Raw genomic sequence first — 27,406 nt, forward strand, 5'->3', positions numbered from 1 at the left:
GAATAGTAGGCTAGTGATTGCTTTTCAATGCTTGCAGTTAACCACTGATTCCTTCCAAACCACTCATTGTTGAATTTGCGATTTCCAACTTGTTGTGTAATATTTATGTCCAAAGGCCGATGAGCACCGATACGTTTTATCTATAGTTTCTCTTAAGAATGTCTCTTCATATGACAAGGATTGAAAAGGATTTGCCAGCAAATTGTCTTGATTCACGATGATGACTGCTAGCTTGCTAGCTAAGATTTTGGATCAGTCCAATCAAAGCTACTGTAGATATAACGTGATTTGACATCATTTTATCTGTGGCCAATGAATTTGAGCGTTCTTGGATGGGCACTTCTAATGTAACTCTATGCCAGCATCCAAGGGGCTTGAATTTTCGAGCTCTACCCATAGACCATAAGTGACAGAACACGGAGCCAATCACGGCGCAACTAGAGAACTTTACCAACCCATATTTTTCGCTGGCTGCCCCACCACCACAGAAAGCACTGAGCTAGGCGGAAACACCTGCATTTTGGAGCTGCGTTACTCAAGAAAGCAAAAAAGAGACCATACCTCTAATATTATTTTGTTTTACATTATTTGCAAACTGATATGTGACATGTATTAATCCCAAAATAACATGCAAAACAGGCACACAAAAATAAATATATATATTTTTTTTTTTTTGCTAAACAGATGGAGCTCAAAACAGCCTGAATGACGGGTCTTGGTCAGTTTAGCTCAGAAAATGCCGCCCTCAACAATCTGCCGCCTAATCCTGAAATTTACCACACGCTAGTGTAAACGAACTGTAATGAGCGGGCAGGCCTTGAGTCTGGCCTCATTTAGACATCCATCATCAGCATGATGGGATATACACAGAGCATAAAATGAACACCCGCCACCCACCAAATGCGGGTAGATTTTGGTATTGGCTGTTAAGAATGTCTATTTTAACCAGCCACGTTGGGGGTGGTCAATTTGCAGGGCTCTAGCGAGCGTTACATTCTCTAATAAAAATAGTCAAAAGTCAAGTATGAGCACGTTTTCAAAGTATTTCTGCTGTTTTGTTTCATAACTACTAATCGCACAAAGAAATATGAATCCTATATCCCACCTTGCGTAGGAAGACTGTCTAGCAAGGGAGCTGTGTGCACAGAGTGGTGCTGATGATAGATTTTTGGAGGCACTGCGCACAGGAAAGAAAGTTGGTCTAATTTAGTCTAAAGTCTACAAAGTGAGACTGTCCTCGTGTTTCTTGGCAATTCACAGTGCCTTCGGAAAGTATTCAGACCCTTTCACTTTTAGCACATTTTGTTACGTTACAACGTTATTCTAAAATGGATTAAATTAAAAATGTAAAAATCTATCTACACACAATACCCCATAATGACAAAGCGAAAACAGCACCTTTGGCAATGATTACAGCCTCGAGTCTTCCTAGGTATGACGCTACAAGCTTGGCTGTCACGGCCGTTGGAAAAAGAGGACCAAGGTGCAGCGTGGTGAGCGTACAATTTCTTTATTGAATAAAAATGACGCCGAACAAAAACAACAAACACTACAAAAACAAACCATGAAGCTACAGGCGATGTGCCCTAAACAAAAGTCAACTTCCCACCAAGACAGGTGGAAAAAAGGGCTACCTAAGTATCAGTATACTTAGTATACCTAAGTCTCAATCAGAGACAACGATAGACAGCTGCCTCTGATTGAGAACCACACCCGGCCAAACACAAAGAAATACACAACATAGAACATAGAATACCCACCCCAACTCACGCCCTGACCAAACCAAAATAGAGACATAAAAAGGATCTCTAAGGTCAGGGCGTGACATTGGCACACCTGTATTTGTGGAGTTTCTCCCATTCTTCTCTGCATATCCTCTCAAGCTATGTCAGGTTGGATGGGGAGCGTCGCTGCACAACTATTTTTAGGTATTTTCAGAGATGTTTGATCGGGTTCAAATCTGGGCTCTGGCTGGGCCACTCAAGGACATTCAGAGACTTGTCCCCAAGTCACTTCTGCGTTGTCTTGGCTGTGTGATTAAGGTCGTTGTCCTGTTAGAAGGTAAACCTTCGCCCCAGTCTGAGGTCCTGAGCGCTCTGGAGCAGGTTTTCATACTTTACTCCGTTCGTCTTTCCCTCGATCCTGACTAGTCTCCCAGTCGCTGCCGCTGATGAACATCCCAGCAGCATGATGCTGCCACCAGCATTCTTCACCGTAGGGATGGTATTGGCCAGGTGATGAGCGGTGTCTGGTTTCCTCCAGACATGACCCTTGGCATTCAGGCCAAAGAGTTCAATCTTGTTTCATCAGACCAGAGAATCTTGTTCTTATGGTCTGAGAGTCCTTTAGTTGCCTTTTGGCAAATTCCAAGCGGCTGTTATGTGCCTTTTACTAAGGAGTGGCTTCCGTCTGGCCACTCTACCATAAAAGCCTGATTTGTGGAGTGCTGCAGAGATTCTCCCATCTCAACAGAGGAACTCTGGAGCTCTGTCAGAGTGACCATCGGGTTCTTGGTCAGAGTGACCATCGGGTTCTTCGTCACCTCCCTGACCAAGGTCCTTCTCCCCCGGTTGCTCAGAAGAGTCTTGGTGGTTCCAAACTTCTTCCATTTAAGAATGATGAAGGCCACTGTGTTCTTGGGGACATTCAATGCTGTAGACGTTTTTTCGTACCCTTGCCTAAATCTGTCCCTCGACACAATCCTGTCTTGGAGCTCTACAAACAATTCCTTTGATCTCATGGCTTGGTTTTTGATCTGACATGCACTGTCAACTGTGGGACCTTATAAAGACAGGTGTGTGCCTTTCCAAATCATGTCCAATCAATTGAATTTACCACAGGTGGACTTAAACCAAGTTTTAGAAACATCTCAAGGACATCTCAATGAAAACAACAAGTCTCATAGCGAAGGTCCTGAATTCTTATGTAAATACGTTTTTTCTGGGTTTTTTATTTTATAAATTTGCTAACATTTCTAAAAACCTGTTTTCACTTTATCATTATGGGGTATTGTATGTAGATTGATGAGGAAATGTTTTTATTTGATCCATTTTAGAATAAGGCTGTAACGTAACAAAAAGTGCTAAAAGTGAAGGGGTCTGAATACTTTCCGAATGCACTGTCAATTTTCATCTACCTGCCAGAGTGGCTGGTGGACCAAACAGTTAAATAACGTCCTGAGAACATGTTTTGATAAGACTTTTAATAGCACTGCTAGCTTAGTTTGGGTTAAGTGTTTTGAACTCTAAGCACATATAGAAATTAATTTGCCTAGGCATTAATCATGCGTTTTTATTGTGGCACGGCATCAGGGATATTGGAACCTAGGATCTTCTGTTCCCTATCCATGAAATGAGTCCACAGCACCACCAGGATGGAGCTAGCATGCCATGTTTTTTTAACTCATACAATGTTGTTAATGTTAGTCTATTCAAAAAGACCCCATTTAAAAGAAACAAGCACTCATTAAGATCAGGTGTTAGTGGGCATGGCCAACACACCTGAACACACTTAACAAGATAGAGGATAGAGAGAGCTTTGTTGATGCTGAGAATGGAATGTACAGTATATGTGTTTAAATAACATTCTTAGAATGTTCTTCAAACATTACTGATGTTTTTTTGTGGTATTTATGGAAAGTTTTCTTAATGTTCTGAGAACATGACTTTAAACAGAACCATGAGGAAACCTGCAAAAAAGTACTGAAATTCCCACAGAAGAACGTTGTTTAACATTTTCTGAACAATTTGAGAACATTACTTTAAATAGAACCATGAGGAAATCTGTAGGAAACGTTATGCTGAAGTACTGAAATCCCCACCTAAGAAACATATGGTTCTCAGAACGTTATGTGTTAGCTGGGTAATGTCTTCACATATAACCATCTGTCATCATCCTGTTGTAATTATAGAAATTTAGTTATTATGGCGTACAGTGCTTGTCTCTTCATTAAGTTGAGCAGTGCATGGTGGGTAATTGCACAGGGCACTAGTAATGATGAAAAACTTAGCTGTTCATTTCTCTAGCATGCTGTTGTTTTCCCTTGGAGTAATATGCTACAGTTCCCTGCAGTGGTCTGGGCTTCCTCTTGTCAGGCCAGCGGTGCATTACGCTGAGACAATACTCTACATAGGCCTACACTGCTACACACAGCCTTCACCAGAGTCCTGTTATTATAAAGTAAGATCAAATTAAAGTATGATATGTGCCACAAATGTTCACTTGTTGTAAGGCCATTCAGGGCAGACAGAAGAGAGAGGTGGAGTGGAGAGGTGTACTGTCAAGGTGAGCTCTACTATTAATAAATAGGATGTCCATGACACCTCTTTTGGCTCGGTGCATTTTTGGACACAGTAGGCCCTGGGGGAGGAGAACAAAGATCAGTGGGCAGCAGCACAAGTGTTGGCCTCATCCCGGCAGGGATCCAGCTCTGTGTTTGGAAGCAGGTCTCCACAGAGCAGCTCAACCCTGGTGGAAGGAGAACAGCAGATACAATATGTCACAGGCATCTGATACCAGAGGGTTAAGGGGGTTGATAAAGGGTTTATAGGTTCTCTTACGCCAGAAGCATCCCACCCTACATCCCACTGCTGGCTTGTTTCTGAAGCTAAGCAGGGTTGGTCCTGATCAGTCCCTGGATGGGAGACCAGATTCTGCTGGAAGTGGTGTTGGAGGGTCAGTATGAGGCACCCTTTCCTCTGGTCTAACAAAAAAAAGAATATCCCAATGCCTCAGGGCAGTGATTGGGGACATTGCTCTGTGTAGGGTGCTTTCTTTCGGATGGGATGTTAAACAGGTGACCTGACTCTCTGTGGTCACTAAAGATCCCATGGCACTTATCTTAAGAGTAGGGGTGTTAACCCCGGTGTCCTGGCTAAATTCCCAATCTGGCCCTCATACCATCATGGCTCGTTCTTCCCCACTCCACTGTAACTATTCCCCAGGTTGTTGCTGTAAATGAGAATCAAATCAAATTTATATAGCCCTTCGTACATCAGCTGATATCTCAAAGTGCTGTACAGAAACCCAGCCTAAAACCCCAAACAGCAAGCAATGCAGGTGTAGAAGCAGGGTGGCTAGGAAAAACTCCCTAGAAAGGCCAAAACCTAGGAAGAAACCTAGAGAGGAACCAGGCTATGAGGGGTGGCCAGTCCTCTTCTGGCTGTGCCGGGTGGAGATTATAACAGAACATGGCCAAGATGTTCAAATGTTCATAAATGACCAGCATGGTCAAATAATAATAATCACAGTAGTTGTCGAGGGTGCAGCAAGTCAGCACCTCAGGAGTAAATGTCAGTTGACTTTTCATAGCCGATCATTAAAAGTATCTCTACCGCTCCTGCGGTCTCTAGAGAGTTGAAAACAGCAGGTCTGAATGTGTTGAAGAATGTGTTCTCAGTCAACTTACCTGGTTAAATAAGGGTAAAATAAGAAGGTCTGGGAGTTTGGATCTCTGACTCATCTCTCCAGACAGACAGAGCGGTCTCCAGCACACAGCTCGACACCACCACCTGTCCCACAGTGCAGCCTGGGAGATGAGCCTTATTGTTTCAGACGTGCCTAATGATTTATTTACAGCCTCTGCTGTGCCATGCTTAAAATTAGCAACAACAGATTTCCCACCAAGTGGGTCTTGATAGGATCTGCATGTTCTGCCTAGCATCGTGGCTGAATAAGTGATGCTGCTGGGGAGGGAATTTAATAGCCCCACTCATTCCACTTAAAGAGGATCCTATCTGTGGGTCCTTTGTAGTTGTGTGTAGAAGCTTATTTAAGAGGATTAAGATTTATTCACAGTGATGCATCGAATAACTAACTGACAGACTTTGATTTAAGCCAAGCCATGCCCCTGTTCTGTGTGTATTTTGAAATACGTGAATAAAAAGGGCAAGTATGAATAGGTATGTCCAATACTGTAGACTTATCTGTACTGAAGACTTATCTGCACTGCAGTCAGATGGTACCTGATCCCCAAACTTTTCAGACATGCTTTTATGTTTCACTCTTGTTTTACTTTGAAGACCTGACTTATGCAAGGTGATCCTAAAGAACATACCTTCTGATAGGTGTGTTTCTGGGCATGCTCAGCCAATTAAATATTCTCTAGGGATTGTGTCCAGCTATTAGATTGCTGAGGCTGTGAATTGACTACTGTACTGGGCTCTCAAGTGAACATATTATATTATATTATAGTCTCTCTTTGTGTGGTTGGTCTTAGCCTCCTGCTGCTAGTCAGCATGGGTAGCGAAGGTGGTTCAACATAAGTAACCTGACACCTGAAGATGAGTTACCTTGGCTGAGACCTAGGCTTTAGCGCGATGTGCTAACCTGGTCTTAGTATTTTATTACTCTTCCTGGGATCCACACAAAGCATAAAACATGACATAATACACAACATTGATAGACAAGAACAGTTCAAGGACTGAACTACACAAATATATATACAGGTGAAGTCGGAAGTTTACATACACTTAGGTTGGAGTCAATAAAACTCGTTTTTCAACCACTCCACACATTTCTTGTTAACAAGCTATAGTTTTGGCAAGTCGGTTAGGACATCTACTTTGTGCATAACACAAGTCATTTTTACAAAATTGTTTACAGACAGATTATTTCACTTATAATTCACTGTATCACAATTCCAGTGGGTCAGACGTTTACATACACTAAGTTGACTGTGCCTTTAAACAGCTTGGAAAATTCCAGAAAATGATGTCATGGCTTTAGAAGCTTCTGACAGGCTAATTGATATAATTTGAGTCAATTGGAGGTGTACCTGTGGATGTTTTTCAAGGCCTACCTTCAAACTCAGTGCCTCTTTGCTTGACATCATGGGAAAATCAAAAGAAATCAGCCAAGACCTCAGAAAAAAATTGTAGACCTCCACAAGTCTGGTTCATCCTTTCCAAATGCCTGAAGGTACCACGTTCATCTGTACAAACAATAGTACGCAAGTATAAACACCATGGAACCAAGCAGCCGTCATACCGCTCAGGAAGGAGATGCGGTCTGTCTCCTAGAGATGAACGTACTTTGGTGCGAAAAGTGCAAATCCATCCCAGAACAACAGCAAAGGACCTTGTGAAGATGCTGGAGGAAACAGGTACAAAAGTATCTATATCCACAGTAAAACGAGTCCTATATTGACATAGCCTGAAAGGCCGCTCAGCAAGGAAGAAGCCACTGCTCCAAAAACCGCCATAAATAAGCCAGACTACGGTTTGCAACTGCACATGGGGACAAAGATCGTACTGTTTGGCCATAATGACCATTGTTATGTTTGGAGGAAAAAGGGGGAGGCTTACAAGCCAAAGAACACCATCCCAACCATGAAGCACAGGGGTGACAGCATCATGTTGTGGGGGTGCTTTGCTGCAGGAAGGATTGGTGCACTTCACAAAATAGATGGCAACATGAGGAAGAAAAATCAAGACATCAGTCAGGAAGCTAAAGCTTGGTGGCAAATGGATCTTCCAAATGGACAATGACCCCAAGCATACTTCCAAAGTTGTGGCAAAATGGCCCAAGGACAACAAAGTCAAGTTATTGGAGTGGCCATCACAAAGCCCTGACCTCAATCCTATAGAAAATGTGTGAATAGAACTGAAAAAGCGTGTGCGAGGAAGGAGGCCTACAAACCTGACTCAGTTACACCAGCTCTGTCAGGAGGAATGGGCCAAAATTCCCCCAACTTATTGTGGGAAGCTTGTGGAAGATTACCCTAAATGTTTGACCCAAGTTAAACAATTTATAGGCAATGCTACCAAATACTAATTGAGTGTATGTAAACTTCTGACCCACTGAGAATGTGATGAAAGAAATCAAATATGAAATAAATAATTCTCTCTACTATTACTCTGACATTTCACATTCATAAAATAAAGTGGTGATACTAAATAAGACAGGGAATTTTTACTAGGATTAAATGTCAGGAATTGTGAAAAACTGAGTTTAAATGTATTTGGCTAAGGTGTATGTAAACTTCCGACTTCAACTGTATATTTTTATTTTTTTAAGTTCCCACTGACAGTTACACACATTGGTGACAGTTACCCAAACATCAGTACATACACATCTGCCTAATAGTTATTTAGGAGAGAAAGGGGAGAGGCGTTGTGCTGTTGTATTTGTTTTTAAAGCTAATTCTGCTGTTTACTTGAGTAATTTCAGATCCGATCATGGCTCTGTATAATACCATGACTTGCCTTGAATTCATTCTGGATTTGGGGACTGTCTTGAGTCATGCAGACGGTTAGGTTGGTGCTTGTGACTCCCATCACCCAGTTGATGTGTATCAGCAGCTGGGGTGGCTGCAGGGAGGAGAAGGTCACTGACAGGAGTGTAAGTGTTGTGGAGATATTTGAAACCCAGTCAGTAAGTTACACATTTCCTCCCTTGGTTTCCTTTTCCATTTAGAGGTTCTAGTTGACCTTACACTTGCTAATTGATACGGTCGTCCTGTTTTTGCACTTCGTTATACAGAAACATACAAGCAGTGGTTGAAATGCGCTGGTGCTCGCGTGTACAGTACATAAAACTGGCACCTCTCATATTTTTTACTACTTGAATACCGTCATTTTTTAGAGAATAATGGCTCTAAAATAGGAACCAACCCTGGTGGGGTAGAATCACAGTGAGTATTGGTACCTTTTCCATTACGCTTCAAGCAGTGCTAACAAGTCACATAACAAGCATGTTGATGGGTTTGTTATTAGTTCAGACTAATAGCCGTTGTTATGGCAGGCCTTTTAGCATGAATATTGTACCATAAAGAGGGGTTCCATTCTGGAGTGTACCAGCCTCAACTGAACGCTGACTAATTCACCTCGGGGCTTTACAGTAGGGGTGGCAGAGATGCAGCACAGCGGAGTGCCAAGCTTTTAAACTGTCATAAACTCTCCTCCAAGATGAATATTGCCTGTGAGACTTGAATTATCTCTGTATGGAATAATGTAACAGTGATTCCAATTTTATGAGCTTGTTTTTCTCAGTCTTTTGCGATCAATTTCATTTAGCTTTATGTGGCTTCGCTAGTTTAATTGCCTGGTATATTTTCCCTCGTGTTTTCCGTGCTGTAAGCATAAAATATGTAAATTATAATATTTCCCTAATATAAAAGTGATAGAGCAACAAATAAGAGAGGAGGGTTCATTTTTGAAGACGGTGATATTGATAATTTGATTCACATCGTATCTGAACGTCATTAGTTTTGCATCCCTTCCTCTGAGTGTATGGTAGAGGTCTTCTCAGACGCGGACCCGAACGGACCCGATAACAATCAAACCCGATTGGACCCGAGTGACAGCAAAGACTTATCAGCAAAGTTGCTCTTCTGTTTAATGAATAGGTCTTTATAGATGGGTTGGTTGTTTAGCAACAAAACTGACATATGCGCAACTATGGGGCAAAACAGACGGGATCTGCTTAGATTGTTGACAACATGTAAGCTATATTTCGTCTCCAATATTGATTGAAAACACACATTTGCACAGTGAGCACATGTTGTCTTTCAAATACGTCATTACAGTTGGTGGTTAGCTGGCCAGAGAATTTTTATCATATTAGCATTGACATGAAATCCGTCAAAACACCTCAAAACAAGAGATGGTATCAAGAACAAGATGAAACGAGCTGAAACGAGCCACTTGCGATTCTCCACATGGCAGCTTCTTGTCATTCTTGCTGGCAATCTGGCCATCCAGAATCACAACATCATGCTGTCTTCTGCCCCATGAAAGTGCGTACATCGTTTTCATGATGTTGTCAGCTAATATGTTGGCTAGGCCTTCTATTAGTCAATAAATTCACCTTATTAGCGTCAAATAACTATGCTATAGGATATGCAGGCCGTGGTCTGTTAGACAGCTGGGTCTATCAGCTGTAGTTACATAGACCCAAGACCCGATGACGATTAAACAGGACCCGACCCGGACCCGAGGGAAAAGTTTGGATCCTGGGTCGGGTCTCGGGTATTCGTGTTCGGGTGGACCCGTGAAGACCACTAGTGCATGGAGGGGGCAAACAGAGAGATCATCATGTTACCCAGACGTGTAGTGTAATATGACACAGTGGAACATGGAGCGAGATGTCATTTTAAACGTTGTGCATATTTTTCGAGATGTCCATGTACACTCAAGAAAACATAAACCACTACCTGCTCTATTGATACCCTTAAACTTCACGTTTCAGAAGTTTGATGACAAATAACCTGCCGTCCAGTCCATTGTCAGAACGTACAATACACTGACAGATACACAGAGATAAAGCTACCGTCATCATTTCATGACTGCTGAAAGTTGCAACTCAAAGCACCAGCACAGTCAGCTGTGTCACTGTCACGTTCTGACCATAGTTCTTTTGTATTTTCTTTGTTTTAGTGTGGTCAGGGCGTGAGTTGGGTGGGTAATCTATGTTTTCTATTTCTGTGTTGGTTTTCTGTGTTTGGCCTGATATGGTTCTCAATCAGAGGCAGCTGTCAATCGTTGTCCCTGATTGGGAACCATATTTAGGTAGCCTGTTTTGTGTTGGGTTTTGTGGGTGGTTGTTTTCAGTCTTTGTGTGTCTGCACCAGATATAACTGTTTCGGTTTTCACCTTTGTTGTTTTTGTATTTTGAGTTGTTCACTTCCATTAAATAAGATTAACAATTACCACGCTGCGCATTGGTCCTCTGATCCTTCAAACTTCTCCTCCTCAGGCGAGGAGGAAGACGACAGCCGTTACAGTCACTTTCTTCAGAACCACGTTCAGCTGTCTGACAAAACGTATTCCACACCAAAGCCATTTATCTCACCAGGAACAATAGATTTCACAAGGTCTGTCTATTGGAACATTTGTAGACTGTGATGGAATAGGCTGTGGAATCAGTTCTATTCTGACCCCTTGACTTTTTCCTCATTTTGTTACCTTTCCACATTTGGTTGCTGAGCTCAGTTTTCGAGTCTCATAGCAAAGAGTCTGAATACTTATGTAAATAAGGTATTTCTGTTTTTTATTTTGAATACATTAGCATTATGGGATATTGTGTGTAGATTGATGAGGAAAACAATTAATTTAATCAATTTTAGAATAAGGCTGTACATAACAAAATTTGGAGGAAGGGAAGGGGTCTGAATACTTTCAAAATGCACTGTATGTGACGCAGTACGCGATTTTCGGGGACCACCTTTAGCTTGTGGGCCCTACTTTCAGAACTACTGGCTAAAAAGTATACAAAAGTACCAGATAATCTCTTTAAAACTCACCACATGCTGTGCTGCACCCTGTCAACTTCCATATAGTTTTTATCACATCTCTTCTCTGCCAGGCTGTTTCGCCATCAGTATTTCATACCAGTAATCATCCAATTATGTGTTATCATGAGAAAACACAGAGCCATGTATCATGCCAGTAGTCTTATCAACACAATTTATATTCAAAATTCTGAAGAAAAATTATAAATACTGTAGGAATCCAACCCTGAGAAAGACCTTCATACATCATGTTATATCAGGAGAGCTGGTATAATGCTTTGATGTGTAAATGTAAAGCAACAGCCAGGCTCACATGGAATTGTGATACACAATGATTAGAATGGAGGATAGAGAAATAGCTGGAAAACATACTCATGAAAACAGGTCCTGTATATAATTGACAGTCTGGTTCGATCGACAAAGTAGTTTCTGTAGGTCCTTTGAAAAAAGATTGTGAGAAGAAAGGTGGTCAAGAAAGATTTAGGTGCAACCTTTCCCTGTAATGTGTGGACCAGTTAATAGAATCTGGCACCTATTAGAGAGAGACGTGGTTATTGCAAAAACATTCGAAAGTTGTGTCCATAAATCTGCATGGGGCTATAAATCAAGTAATGACTTGTTGTGTACAGAGGACTGTATAATAGCCCTTTTTACAAACCAGTGTTCAAAACACTCCACCTGCAGCCTGGGAGAAAGGCATGTCACTTTGTGATGAATGGTCGCCTTTGTATTGCGTTCCTAACACAGATTTACCCCTTGTTATAAAAGAAATCTTGATAAATTGAGTCTATTTTCATTGCTTTGACTAATTATTTCACAATTTTGCTTGAGTCTGTGAGGTGTTGCCTACCGGCTCCATTCCAGTTCAGTATGGTTAAAGCGCCTGCAGCAATGTGTGTGTCTGTGTCTAAACAGGAAAGAGTTGTCTTTTTCTTATAGTGTCCTCTCTGACAGACAGTCAGCCGCCTGGTCCAGTCATATAGCAGACATTATGATTGGCTCTCTGCATGACATCCAGCATTATGGAGATGGATTGGAGTAATAAACTCTGGCTGGCTGCCCACGCTACACGCTACAGTAATCTAAACAGAGACTAATACACCGACACAGACCGGACAAACATACAGCAGCAGAAAACATACCAATGCATACAAACAGGGGAAAATGCAATGCCAGAGAATCTACTATACAAGCTGTTCTGTTATTCGTTGTTTAGAACCCCCTGCAAAGTCGTATTGATTCGAAATGGTGGTGAAATGGTTGAAATGGTGGTGGATGCAAAATTGTCCATGTTTTGGATGACTTGAAATGCTATAATGAAAACCCCTGTTAAGAAATCTAGAATGAGATGACAGACTCTGATCTACCAGTAGATCTATCTGGCTCAGGTCTGGTTGAAGAAATACTATTGCCACAGGAATTGGCATAAGTTTTGCTAGGTTTTCACAGTACAGAAAGTTCTTCCTTGGTCATTTCCGAAAAATGCTGGTAAGGCACATTTACTTACTTTTTCCATTTTGGCCCCCAGTCTCCAAACACTTAGGAGAGTCAATGACTGAGCCATGAATGTAAAAGAGCAACCTTTTATTGCCACTTTACTTAATCAACTTAAAATGGCAATGTGTCACCGGTAGGCATTGCTTAGTGAAGTGCAGTGGCGCTGGAACACATAATTACACTGTAGGACTGTTAAAGTGAGTCTTTAAGAGCTGTTCGGATCATTCTGTATAAGTGCTGCTGGGTACTCTCTCTCAGATTCATGCCCCCTAGCTTACCCCCTTTTTGCTGTTGACTTCAGCATGCTGCCATGGCAACTAAAAGCCTCTGTCTCTCAATCAAGCTGGATTTGATTTTAGACATTCTAAATGTGGATAGATCCCTTCAATTGTAGAAATTATGTGTGTATTCAAAAACACTATCGTGGCTAATATTATGAACACAGTGTAATTTGCCTGCTGAGTCACGTACATCATGCTTGGAAGTTGGCATGAGTATGGGCTGTAGTCACTCAGGCTCTCTACATCTGCTAGCAAGGAACTATTTCATGGCTGGACTACTAATGCGACCCTGCACAGTTCAGCCTGAGATGCATTGGATATTACTCTCATTGAATTAGGTCTAGCATTGCACATTGTAGTGCCATCTTACTGTAACTAAGCACATCTATCAGTGAATTATTAAGTAATTGAAAAGACAATAGTTTTTCTGTTGCAACAAATCACTGACAGCAGATTCAGGGACAATTCAATGATTTTAATGCACAGGGGCCGAATGTAGCTGGGAAATGGTTCCATGCGTACAAGTGTGTCGGGGAGCATTGCAGGCAGACCTTGTGCTACTGGGATGTCTTTGTCCAGACATTCTTTGCGTTAACTTTTCAGGTTGACGAGAGATGAGATGTACTTCTATGTTTTATAGCCAAGAAAGAATGGAATTTACAAGCTGAAAATAATCGGGTCCGTAACTACATGTGAAGACGCCGAGGTGCAGACCGCTGACATGTTTTATAATAAAATATATATACTGTATATTGTATACATTAAAGAAAATCAATTACGGGTCAACATCTAAATATTGCTTCCAGAGTTGATCAAAGCACAGAACGCTTATATTCTTGATCGGACTAATCGCGCCTGCCTATTTGCGAACGATTGGAATCATGAACAGTGGTTATTTGGTTATTTATTGGTCACCTGCGTCCCCTGGATTTGCCTCCCGGACATGAAACAAACTACCCGTCTGCTCAAGTAGAAACGCTGCTGACAGTGTGTTTGCGAGATGCCGGACAGAAGGCAATTTTAAAACCGCCCGCGACTCCTGACGTGTCTACAGACATCCCCCAAACAAACAAAAAAATACTCTCGGAGAACGAGCGCACAACTGGTAATACAGTAGATACACTACATGGCCAACAGTATGTGGACACCTGTTCGTCGAGACCTCGCTTTGTGCACGGGGGCATTATCATGCTGAAACAGGAAATGGCCTTCTTCAAACTGTTGCCACAAAGTTGGAAACACAGAATCGTCTACAATGTCATTGTATGCTGTAGCTTTAAGATTTCCCTTCACTGGAACTAAGGGGCCTAACCCAAACCATGAATCACAGCCCCAGAATAGTATTACTCCTCCACCAAACTGTACAGGTGGCAATATGCATTCGGGCAGGTAGCATTCTCCTGACATCTGCCAAAGCCAGATTTGTACGTCAGACCTCCAGATGGTGAAGCGTGATTCATCACTTCAGAGAACTCGTTTCCACTGCTCCAGAGTCTAATGGCGGAGAGCTTTACATCAACTCCAGCCAAAGCTTGGCATTGTGCATGTTGATCTTAGGCTTGAGTGCAGCTGTTCGGCCATGGAAAACAATTTCATGAAGGTCCCGACGAAAAGTGCTGACGTTGCTTCCAGAGGGAAGTTTGGAACTCGGTAGTGAGTGTTGCAGTGAAGGACAGATGATTTTTACACGCTACACGCTTCAGCACTCGACAGTCCCACTCTGTGAGCTTGTGTGACCTACCACATCGCGGCTGAGCCATTGTTCCTCATAGACGTTTCCACTTCACAATAACAGCACTTACGGTTGACCAGGGCAGCTCTAGCAGGGCAGAAATTTGACGAACTGACTTGTTGGAAAGGTGGCATTCTGTGACGGTGCCACGTTGAAAGTCACTGAGCTCTTCAGTACGGCCATTCTACTGCCAATGTTTGTCTATGGAGATTGCATGGCTGTGTGCTCAATTGTGTACACCTGTCAGCAACGGGTGTGGCTGAAATAGCCGAATCCACTAATTTGAAGGGTTGTCCACATACTTTTGTATATATAGTGTATGTCAGTCAGATAGCTAGCTGCCAGCAGAAACTTATATTGCAGTAACGTTGAAGGACTCAATCAGCAAGAAGGAAGAAGTAAGAAGCCAACGTTATACGGAGCCTACCTCAGCAGTAGCAAAACATTGGCTACTAAGTTCTCATAATAACTTTTAGTTACAGAGAGTAGGCTAGTGAGAGACAGTGAAGTGGCGCTCAGTGGTGAGACTGAGGTAGGCTGCAATGCATGCAGGAGGAAGCAGAGATTCAACCTGTAATAGAGAATGCTGGGAAATATGATAATAATGGGCGTGGTTTTGAGCAAAGATACGTTTGTAATTTTACTCAACAAGCTTGTTCAAATTCAGCTCACTTTGAGCGGAGTTTGTTGAGTAAACAATCGTTAACACACAGGCTCAAGTTCTTGTCCTTTTGAAGTCCACTCAACTCGCAGAATAACGCTGATTAAGCAATTGGTTCAGTTGGCTTTTTAACATTGAAGGCACATTTATTCAATAAATAGGATGTATGGAATGTAAACAGGCTGAAGAACTCAGTGAATAGAATAGTGTCTCCACCAGAAATAGCGTATTTGCAACACACTGAGAGCCTTTAGACTGATGCTTTGTTACTGCCAGCTTTCTCAATCTCAAGAAAATCCTCAGCAGACAGCTGGACAAGAGGAAATCAGGGGGACAGAGGGAGATTCAGAGTGTATTTTTCATAGTGAAAGAAGAGAATGAGAAATGATTTAGGGGAAAGAATGGAGGTACAGTAATGACTTTGTGATGGAGGGATAGTGAGGATAAGGCCGATATAGATTAGAAAGATTGAGATTGAGGGGGTTTTCTGACGGTCATGGCTGCCAAAAAGGAAATATATACTCTCTGGGGTTCTACCAGTGGTGTGACCAATTAAAAACAAATTGTCTTTAACAGACATGGAGGACAAGGAGTATATTGAAGAGTACAGCATGCACAGTACATTATATGTGAACACACTCCATCCACTGGTTTTAGTCATCGTCACTATCTACTGATATGAATTAGCTTTATTCTCACGAGAGGCTAAAGTTGACCATCATCTTGATGTGAATTCTGAAATAAGTTTGGAATGTTTTGACAGTACCTAAAGCTTTTGTACTTTCTACATGGAATCGGTTATTTTACAGTTTGAAACCGGTTTAAACCAGGTTTCACAGACTTGCTTTAGTAGAATAAAATATATTTCTAATTGTGTGATAAAGCTGTTGATTCCCGGTGCCTATGGTAGAAAACTGCAATACTGTGCAGCACACCAACGACTGTAAACGAGCACACCCCAATCTCACCATCTTCCACCATCTTGTGTGTTTTATTTTATTCCTCGTGTTACTATATTCTTTTTTAAATCTGCATTGTTGGGCAGGGCTCGTGAGCAAGCATTTCACGGTAAAGTCTCAACAGTTCTATTCGGCGCATGCGACAAAATAAAATTTGATATGTTATTTAGTTAGGTCAATATGTTTGTCTGGAAGGCTGGACTCTGTCTCTGTTTACAGGCAGAAATACTGTATGTCAAGAAGTTATCAGAATACCCATCACACAGGCTTGGATTTGCCTGAATTAAACCAACCTGTGACCAACCTGGGGTTCTAAAGCATTGATAATGCCTTGATATGCTATCACCTATGACGCCCAGTGTGGGTTGGAAAAAATATCACAAATGTAAGAACCCTTATGTGCTATAGCACCAACCACCTGTTCTAATGCATAGATGCAAAAGGACACCACAGTCTAGTACCTCCACACCATCTAGACATCTCTGAATTGTCCCAAAATATGAGGGTGTTATACAGTACATAGATGTGAGATTTCAGTAGGCTCAGTAATAGCACCATGATAGCAGTGTATTATTCCCCCCATAGATGATAGCATTTCCACTCCAGGAGAAAAGCTTATTACTGAGCGATGTTCCCCTTCACCAGCATATCTGTGTCATAGAGTGCAGTCAGACAGAGCACTGCCAAAACCAGAGCTGCTCTGGACCCGGGAAGACAGAAAGCTCACACCATCGGTACCTCTGTTCTACTTGTCATAATATTTTCCACCTGTCTTATCTTTAAAGGGACGTTTGTCCATGCAAGTTTAATGTGGAGGATTAGTGTGGACACATGGTGGCCTGAGATAAATCTGTTCTCAAACAGTAGGTATAGGCCAGACATTTAAATTGATTCCATAAATGTGGAGCCATGTAGTAAGCTGTTGTAGTAGCTTCTTCTACACACAGCTCTATACAGCACATTCGGAAAGTATTCAGACCCCTTGACTTTTTCCACATTTTGTTACATTACAGCCTTATTCTAAAATGGATTACAAATAAAAAAACTCCCTCATCAATCTTCACACAATACCCCATAATGACAAAGCGAAAACAGGTTTTTAGAAATGTGTTATTACCATAATTATTCAGACCCTTTGCTATGATACTCGAAATTGAGCTCAGGGGCATCCTGTTTCCCATTGATCATCCTTGAGATGTTTCTACAACTTGATTGGAATCTACCTGTGGTAAATTAAATTGATTGGACATGATTTGGAAAGGCACACACCTGTCTATATAAGGTCCCACAGTTGACAGTGCATGTCAGAACAAAAACCAAGCCATGAGGTCGAAGGAATTTTCCGTAGAGCTCCGAGACAGGATTGTGCCAAGGCACACATCTGGGGAAGGGTACCAAAACATCTCTGCAGCAATGAAGGTCCCCAAGAACACAGTGGCCTCCATCATTCTTAAACGGAAGAAATTTGGAACCACCAAGACTCTTCCTAGAGCTTGCTGCTCCCAGCCAAACTGAGCAATCGGGGGAGAAGGTGTCTTGGTCAGGGAGGTGACCAAGAACCCGATGATCACTCTGACAGAGCTCCAGAGTTCCTCTGTTGAGATGGGAGAACCTTCCAGCATTCCACCAAACAGACCTTTATGGTAGAGTGGCCAGACGGAAGACACTCCTCAATAAAAGGCACATGACAGCCCACTTGGAGTTTGCCAAAAGGCACCTGAAGGACTCTCAGACCATGAGAAACAAGATTCTCTGGTCTGGTGAAACCAAGATTGAACTCTTTGGCCTGAATGCCTAGCGTCACGTCTGGAGGAAACCTGGCACCATCCCTACGGTGAAGCATGGTGGTGGCAGCATCATGCTGTGGGGATGTTTTTCAGCGGCAGGGACTGGGAGACTAGTCAGGATCGAGGGAAAGATGAACGGAGAAAAGTACAGAGAGATCCTTGATGAAAACCTGCTCCAGAGCACTCAGGACCTCAGACTGGGGTGAAGGTTTACCTTCCAAGAGGTCAACGACGCTAAGCACACAGCCAAGACAACGCAGGAGTGGCTTCAGGACAGGTCTCTGAATGTCCTTGAGTGGCCCAGCCAGACCCCGGACTTAAACCCGATCTAACATCTCTGGAGAGTCCTGAAAATAGCTGTGCAGCGACGCTCCCCTTCCAACCTGACAGATCTTGAGAGGATCTACAGAGAAGAATGGGAGAAACTCCCCAAATACAGGTGTGCTATGCTTGTAGCGTCATACCCAAGAAGACTACTGCAATCGCTGCTAAAGGTGCTTCAACAAAGTACTGAATAAAGGGTCTGAATAAGTAGCAAGTAGCCGAGTGGTTAGAGTGTTGGGCCAGTAACCGAAAGGTTGCTAGATTGAATCCCCAAGCTGACAAGGTAGAAATCTGTTGTTCTGCCCCTGAACAAGGCAGTTAACCCACTGTTCCTAGGCCTTAACTGACTTGCCTAGTTAAATAAAGGTTGAAATAAATGTGTTTATTATATATTGATTTTTTTATTCATTTGCAAACATTTCTAAAAACCTGTTTTTGCTTTGTCATTATGGGGTATTGTGTGTAGATTGATGAGAAAAGAAAAACAATTTAATACATTTTAGAATAAGGCTGTAACGTCAAGGGGTCTGAATACTTTCCGAATGCACTGTAGATGCTGTTGACTTACACTGTAGTCATTTAATCAGTTTGATTTCAAGGGGGCTGTTTAACCCCAGGTTTTGATTCCATGGAGAATAACCAAAGATGCAAATTGTGAGGGGCTCATTCTGGAGCATTTGCTGTCATCAATAGCATGCAGAGATGTGTCCTCAGCTCACTGCAGTGTCATTAAACAGGTGCTTGCCAAGGTCGCTTATCATATGCAGGAGCATAACAAAGAGCCTGTAATGTCTCTGTCTGAGGCACAGATTTACATTAAGGATTACACAAACAAGCAGTTTGAAGTAAGCACCTTCCTCAGCGCAGCTCTGAAATAATAAACAGTTATGTCAGGAGATCTTTGTTCTGGTTCTTTTTTCTCTGTCCCTTTCGCTTTTTGATGGATACAAAGTAGATCAGACAAATCCTTAAAACGCTATGCCTGGATAAATGGACCTTGTAAAATGTTTTTTAGTGACAGGTGGACAAAAATATCAAGACAAGATCAATTATGTTTATTCTGCTTTCTCTTTTGTTGCTTCCGTGTCGCCAGCATAGTACAGTACTCTAGTAATGATATGTCCTTTAATGTGCCACGTTCAATGTCACTACTTTAATACGCCTTTGTACTGCAGATTTCATTTCAGAATGTGTATCTCGGTTATTGTTATAGCTACCATAGGCATTAAGTATGCTATGTGGTCTTGTTTAATAGATAGTCCATTATGTTAATTAGATTGAAATTGGAAATGTGTGCAGCAGAGTCTTACCATTTACTACCTCTGGCCCGTCATTGCAGTGTTTTATAAAGCACAAGGGTCTATAAAGTGGGTAGCTGTATGCCAAGTATGCTGTGTGTAGCCAAAGCACTAGCAACATGCACTTTGTTAGGACTAGCAACATGAACTTTGTTAGCACTAGCAACATGCACTTTGTTTTAGTCTGTAATAGACAGTAATTGCCCAATTATGCCAACTCCAGAGATTTCTAAACGTATCACTACCACTAATTAATAAGAATATTATCTTTATTACTGTACCAACAACATGTAGTGTCATTTTTTTTGTGTTTGGTGAAGGTATATCAGGCTTGGTGTCAGAGTTATATTAATACACTGAATGGAGATGGACTCTTTCTAGACCTATAGGGAAAGATTATGGCACTTTGTGGTTGGCAGCATTTAGCCATTTCCTAAATGCATTAGTCTGAGTCTAAGGCCTTGTGTGAGAGATACTGATTACATCAGACTGCATTACTGTACAATCTGAGTAGATTCTCTCACGGAACTTCTGATACAGAAATGTATAGACTTTTCAATTATCCAAAATATCAAAATACTTTTTCAATGTCCCCGAGCTGGGTTTTTGAACAGCTGAGAACTCATACAATTCTGTATTAGTATTTATTTTATGGTGCACCCTACTGTGTGAAAGCTACGCTTAGTCTAGAGGCAGTACAAAGATAACTCTTATCAAAAGCTGCTGGTTATAACTGCTGAGTGCTGATTTTAGAGAAACTCTTAACACTACTTGATAAAACTTTATATTCTTTGATTTAGCAGACGGGTGTGCTTGCTGAACCTATTAAGACCTATCTTTTTGTTCTGGCGTTAACATGTTATTTCTCTATTTTTCAGATGTAAATGGAGATGCACAAGTGTCAAGAAGAAAAACAGGACATCTGCACGGTTTCAAACCGGATTTGCGTTAAAAGGCAAACAACGACATCCCATCACTTTCCTCTAAAACAATCCATTACTGACAATTAATGTCAAGCAGCACATCAGTGCAGCATTATGCTGCCTTGCTGGAAGGAACACTGCTAATGGAAAGAAAGCCTTTTAAGATTCAATACATTAAATACATATAAATGCACCAGAATGCCTTCAAAAGTCTCATGCTTGTACGTGTTGACGGTCGTTTGCTGGGCAAGTGCTCTTTGGTACTTGGGTATATCCCGGCCGACATCCTCCTATGTCAGTGGGCAGATGTCTTTGCCGATCCGGAAGACTGTGAAAACCCTTAAGAACACTACGTTCAGCAACATCCGGACGCGAACGCTGAACCCCCACGCCTTCGACTTTGTCATCAACGAGCCTAAGAAATGTGAGACCAACACGCCCTTCTTGGTCATCCTGATCAGCACCACACACAAAGAGTTCGATGCCCGTCAGGCCATCCGGGAGACCTGGGGCGATGAGAGCACCTACAGCGACATCCGCATCATCACCCTCTTCCTGCTGGGCCGCAACACGGACGCTGTCCTCAACCAGATGGTGGAGCAGGAGAGCCAGATCTTCCACGACATTGTGGTGGAGGACTTCATAGACTCGTACCACAACCTCACCCTCAAGACCCTGATGGGCTTGCGCTGGGTGGCCACCTTCTGTTCCCAGGCCCAGTACGTCATGAAGACAGACAGCGACATTTTCGTCAACATGGACAATCTGGTCTACAAGCTTCTGAAGCCCACCACCAAGCCCAAGAGGAGGTACTTCACGGGCTACGTCATCAACGGAGGTCCCATCAGAGACATGCGCAGTAAGTGGTACATGCCCAGAGACCTGTACCCCGAGGCTAAGTACCCCCCGTTCTGCTCGGGCACGGGGTACGTGTTCTCAGTGGACGTGGCTGAGCTGATCTATAAGACCTCTCTGCACACCAGACTGCTCCACCTGGAGGATGTGTACGTGGGACTGTGTCTGAGGAAGCTAGGCATCCATCCCTATCAGAACAGTGGCTTCAATCACTGGAAAATGGCCTACAGCCTGTGTAGGTACCGTCGTGTTATCACTGTCCACCAGATTTCACCGGAAGAAATGCACCGGATCTGGAACGACATGTCCAGCAAGAAACACCTCAGATGCTAGCACCTGAGGACAACTTGGACCCTTCTTCTGTTTTTTTTTAAATTATCTCTCAACCGGTGTGCTAACAAAGTTGTTTTCATTTTCTGACAACATTAGTTCTCTATAGGCTACTAGTATACTTCTACTGAATCCAATGTAGCTGTTGGGTGCATGAGGCTTGTAAAGTGCATGTTCTCATTCAAACACACACTAAGATAGTGTTGTTACTAGTCATTTTGTAATCTCTGGTCTAGAGCTATAGACTTCAACAACTCATTTTGATGAACATTTACTCTGTACATTTACAGGTGAAACCAGAGAGGTATTATTGAAAGAAAAAATGATGTATATGTCAGTGTAAGTGTCTATCTACTTTCTGCCAAGTTCTCATGCTGTTTTGGGGATGGTACTTCCTTACAGCGGGACAAAGGCTCAACCACATCATGTCTCATCCCTCCTACCAGACTTATGGATGGTCAACAGTTGTAGGCTACACCATAGAACATGCAAATAATGCTGCAACAATGACAACAACAATATCTATATTCTGCAAACGTAGACCAAGTGCGAATGTTAATTGTTATTTTCTATTGTTGCCATTTAATAAGAAATGAATACATCTCTGCTGGATGTACTTTATCACTATTGATAGTGATGTTCACTATTACCCAGTGTTCAAACTACATGTGTGGTTCAAACAGATGTTATAAATGTGAATTTTCTTGGATATCTTTGTTTACATATTGGTGTAAATGTAACTGCCTCTTCATCTGAGAAGAGACAGGATAATGCTTTTTACATTTAGATGTCATTTATCATTTTTACTCAAATTATTTTCTTACAGTGTACTTTAAGTATTTAATGGTGTCATGCTCCATGCTTCTGATAAAACTGGCTACTATTACTGTACTCTACGTAGTAATGAATGAATACTGTACTCTACGTATTCATTACCACTACCAAGTATCAACAGACATTACATATCATCTTGTGCAAGTGACAATTTACATAGTAACTTTTATCTAAATTCCCAAGTGAATCTATTATAATGTGTATTTGGCATATCTTTACTGAATCACTGCTATTGAAATAATGGGAAATAATTCAATTTTCTGGAACTTGGATAGCTGTTATGGCCCAAATGTAATTTTCAAGTGTTTATTATTATTTTTTAAGTATTTAGTATTATAAGCTATTGTGACATTTGACTGTGAAAGTATAAAGATATATCCTGAAGGAGGTTGTTGTGATATAAAGTATGTTTTTTACATAAAAAATATTCATACTTGAAAAGTAATGAAACCTATTCAATGCCTTGTATATTTGGTGACCCTTAAGAGAAAGGGGATACCTACTCAATTGCACAATTGAATACATTCAACTGAAATGTGTCTTCTGCATTTAACCCTACCACTCTGAATCAGAGAGGTGCGTTAATCGACGTTATCGGCGCCCAGTTGTTGTTGGGGGTTAACTGCCTTGCAAAAGGGTAAAACCGCAGATTTTCTCCACCTTGCCAGCTTGAGGGTTCAAACCAGCAACATTTTGGTTACTGGCCCAATGCTCTTAACCACTAGGCTACCTGCCACATTCATGTTGATTACATTTGTTTAGGGGTTAGATTTGTTGAATTACTGCTACTTGTATGGATTTTCATGTTCATCTAATGTTATATTCATCAACAAACTCGAGTACCATCCACAAAATTACATCCAGCAGAAAATATTTTCATAGTTCCATGTAAAAGAGGGCATTTGTAACATCCACATCAGTGGATCTAGCCAGTTCAATTCACCTTAGGTATCTTCCAAACATCAACATGCCAAATACTGTAACTTGTATGTAATAAATGGAGACACTATTTGGCTGAAAGGACACCTCACCGCCTTTTCCATACAGACTCGGGAGAATTGACCTTCACAAGGTTGCTTAACCTGTTCTAATTCACATTAGCACATTGTAATGTTAACATTTACAGTTTAGTAATTTAGCACTCTTATCGAGAGCGACTTACAAGAGCAATTTTGATTAAGTGCCAGATTTTTCACCTCGTTGGCTCGGGGTTCTCTTCGTAACCGCTAGGCTACCTGCCACCCATGTTTTGTATTATGACACTCCGCTTTGTACAGAATTACTTCAGTTAGGTAACGTTTATGAAAATCAACATATCTATTGCAGCTAAATCAATACCAAATCAACTCAACACAACTTTAGTTTTAATAATATCAATTTTATTTGTTGCTCCTCTGCAGGAATTCTTTTATCAGCCGATTACAGAAAGGGAACAAAGATAATATGCGTAAATGGTACAACTACTGTACATAGAAAACACAATAACTTACCTTTTAAAATAAAGTATTTAGAACAAGTTAATATTTATTTACCACTTCAATACTTTAGAAAATAATTTAGAGCTACTGTACTTGTTTGGACAAACGAATGGCTCATCAACCTTTCAATAGTTTCCTTTGGGTTTCGTTTGCAGATGCGTTGTTAAACAGCACATTTCAGAGAATAATGTGTAGGAAAAACCATCTTGTAGTGCAGTAAGACAGAGCAAAAAACTGCATTTTTCACGATTTTATCAATGAATTTGGCTTTGGAAAACACATTAACTGAAGCATATTACAGAATTAAGGTTTGGGTTATGGTTCAAATCACCATTATGTAATGACAAAGAATACAGGTTAAATTCTCATTACAATTCATAACACAAGTCTCCCAGGGCTAAGCATTGTTTTGTCAGGTGCATATACTCTGCCCCAAAAGTGCATTGTAGCTTGTCCTTAACTATTGACTTGAGAAAATCCTACCATTGAGTTGTATCACTGCTGGAATATAGGCATGTATGTTTGTGAAATGGTCCAAACAAACCAACATGAACAAGTTCTGCTGTTCTCGGTCTCACACATTACCTACGTTCTTAGGCACAGATCAATGAACAAGGCACCTCTAGCATTTTTAAGCATCAACACTGTCTTATGAAGAGGCAGCACATTTTACACGTCAGCAGGCTTCCGTCACTTTCACCGAAAATGGGTCCCATAAATGTATTGGTTTACTATCATCTATACACAGTACAGTTAATTCCTTTTAAAACATTCATTATGTTTATCACAAAAATGTGCTTTTTTTCCATCAATAAAATAAATTGTACATTCTGAACAGGGACTACAATACAGACCTCTGAGGAACAGTTCTTTATCTCAAATGAGTGGTCTGAAATGGAAGTTGAAGAATATATTTTTCACTGTGAAAACACAACAGTGAGAAACAAATAAAAGGCATTCTCAATGTAATAAATAATAGTAAGAGCCAGAGGTAACATGATAAAAATTAAAAACACAACTCCTAAGCCACTTTGTTTTATCCTCAGCTACTACCGCCTGTGTATATCTTTAGTTTCCTGGGCTGAAACCTGGTCCTTCCGCTGGTCTGGCCTGGGTGGGGGTTCTTGGCGGTGGAATGTCGTCGGGGAGAGGGGGCTAGCTGAACTGTGACAAAGCTGGGCATCAGGGCAGGGAGGGGAGAATGGAAGAAAGGGAGAAAGGGGTGTGTCTGGTGCTTCTCGGTCTGTCTGTCTGTCTGCTCTGACCCACCTCCTCCATCTCAACCGCTTTGGCCATGATGAGGGGGGCATCAGCTAACACTCAGCTGGGCGAAGCCGATCAGCTTCACGTCGTCTGCGATCTCCGTGTCGTCACAACCAGAAACCTGATGGAGGAACAGATTAAAAGGGTTGGCTGGGGACCATAAGATCCTACCAGCCACCTACACAGCAAGATCACCAGACATAATCCAACACCCAGTGAACAGCTGTACCCTAACAATAAGGATCGGTTTTGTCACTGATCCTACTTTAAGTAGTAAGCTTCTGTTTAACGGATTCATATTATTTGTGACGTGTTTGGTCTTAAATCCTTTACAGCCAAGAACAAAAGTTGAGCACAGGAGAGATGTGTCCTCTTGTAACAGGACACGAGAGCACGGTAGAGGAATTACTGTCCTTCAAAAGATGATACGCCAATGAAACATTTATGGAGAGAGCTTTCGCAGGTATCTACAGTATTTTTCCCTACAGCCAAGATAGAACAATGTTATTCATCCATTTAATAATAGAACACGCCTCATATCCTCAGAGATGGCGTCTTAACAGCTCTTTCAATTACTACATCAAGTTATTTCCCATTACTGTTGTGACTAGAACCATGTCTCTAGACATCATGTGGAACAAACGATGCAAAACGCACAATGATAATTGCCCTTCAGGTATTCATTTCATCGATTCATTAATAATAGTATGATGCGACAGCTTTCCACTGTGACTGGTTGCAGAACAATCCACAGCACTCTTCTGTGTTATGTGCGTTATACTGAAAAATAATGTTCTTTGTTAAAAGCTCTATGACTATGTGGTACAGGTCTCTGTTGCGTTTAATTAGGATGATATGGGCAGTCCTTAAAACAAGGCTTTTTATAAGTACAGGACTTCTAAAAAGATGGTTATAGCAGGCATGCCTTTCTTTTTTTTACGAAACACATAATTACTTTGTCTGCACTTGCGTCACTGGCACTGATTACTCCACTAAAGCCCTCCAAAAACGAGAGAAAAGCGCTGATGAAATACAAGTTGTATTTTATCGACAGGTTCACTTGAGAGAGAGTTTCTACTGCTAAATTCTAAACTAATTATGCTCCTATGCTTGCCCCACAAGTAGGCCTTATTACTGGCAACATGCATTCAGATTGGTTTGAATGGAGTCCCTGCGAGCAAATCGATATCTCTTTTTCACTTCACTATCCCCCCTGGAAGTGGTACAGTGTGAGTCAGTGGCCCAATATCTGCCCGCCTCCAGCAATTTACAGCGGAGCATGGAGAGGGGCTCTGTCTCTCCCCGGCGTCTGTGGCTGCAGCTGTCTGTGTAGAGGCCGCAAACATAATTCAGTGTTTCTGGTCGATATTTGGAGTTGAGTGGCTCTGTGTGACTTTGTGCCGCCTGGACTAGAGCAGTGTGTTAACAAATAGAAGTGGGAAAGTGCTCTGGCCAATATATATATATACACACCCGGCCAGGCCCCAGCCAGCAGCACAGTCTGCCTGCTGCCCCACTAAGTCCTCTGATGCAGTTCTGCACTCCAGAGAGTCTCCAGCGACATTCACCATCTGCCGATAAGACATGGCAGAAAGGGCGGACAGTGATGTACTGTGACCCACCGCACAGATGTTGTTTACCACATCCACGCCATCTAAAAGGGCGGTAAAAAAATAGCCCTAACACTACGGCAAACCACCCGGGATTGTCATTAATTGCTTCCTTTTAATTATTCTCCGTAGAGAAATTGAATTGTTTTGCTCGGTGTGGATCAATGTAAATCCCATCGCGCCGTGCACGGAGGAAAGCATACGTGCAGATTAGGAGCGTCACCCATCAGTTACTCCACTTAAAAGGACAAAGCCAGTTCTGCGACACGCCTGTCATCACAGATTTCTCCCCTTCTCTAGCACCACTGCTCATTTGGGATTTGAACGGTGTGCCTATTTCCAGA

At 41.8% G+C, this 27,406-nt stretch overlaps 2 protein-coding genes across 5 annotated transcripts in view; one reads left to right on the top strand and one right to left on the bottom strand.

Moving 5' to 3' along the window:
• Positions 1-21,915, top strand: part of b3galt1b (UDP-Gal:betaGlcNAc beta 1,3-galactosyltransferase, polypeptide 1b) — a 132,911-nt gene extending 110,996 nt beyond the window's left edge. For 2 of the 3 annotated variants that reach the window (XM_071340537.1, XM_071340536.1), the window contains one exon: positions 20,648-21,915. In XM_071340537.1, the coding sequence (XP_071196638.1) occupies positions 20,891-21,880 (990 nt within the window). In that variant the 5' untranslated portion in view covers positions 20,648-20,890 and the 3' untranslated portion in view covers positions 21,881-21,915. Of the gene's footprint in view, positions 1-8,443; positions 8,633-20,647 lie in introns of those variants that run through there. The other variant, XM_071340538.1, reaches the window with a different exon arrangement.
• Positions 21,916-24,068: 2,153 nt separating this feature from the next.
• stk39 (serine threonine kinase 39) overlaps positions 24,069-27,406 on the bottom strand; it is a 32,954-nt gene continuing 29,616 nt past the window's right edge. For both annotated transcript variants that reach the window (XM_071340534.1, XM_071340535.1), the window contains one exon: positions 24,069-25,573. In XM_071340534.1, coding sequence (XP_071196635.1) covers positions 25,499-25,573 — 75 coding nt within the window. In that variant the 3' untranslated portion in view covers positions 24,069-25,498. The remainder of the gene's footprint in view (positions 25,574-27,406) is intronic.

The sequence above is a fragment of the Salvelinus alpinus genome, chromosome 14 (assembly GCF_045679555.1).
Source record: "Salvelinus alpinus chromosome 14, SLU_Salpinus.1, whole genome shotgun sequence".
NCBI classification, from domain to species: Eukaryota; Metazoa; Chordata; class Actinopteri; order Salmoniformes; family Salmonidae; genus Salvelinus; species Salvelinus alpinus.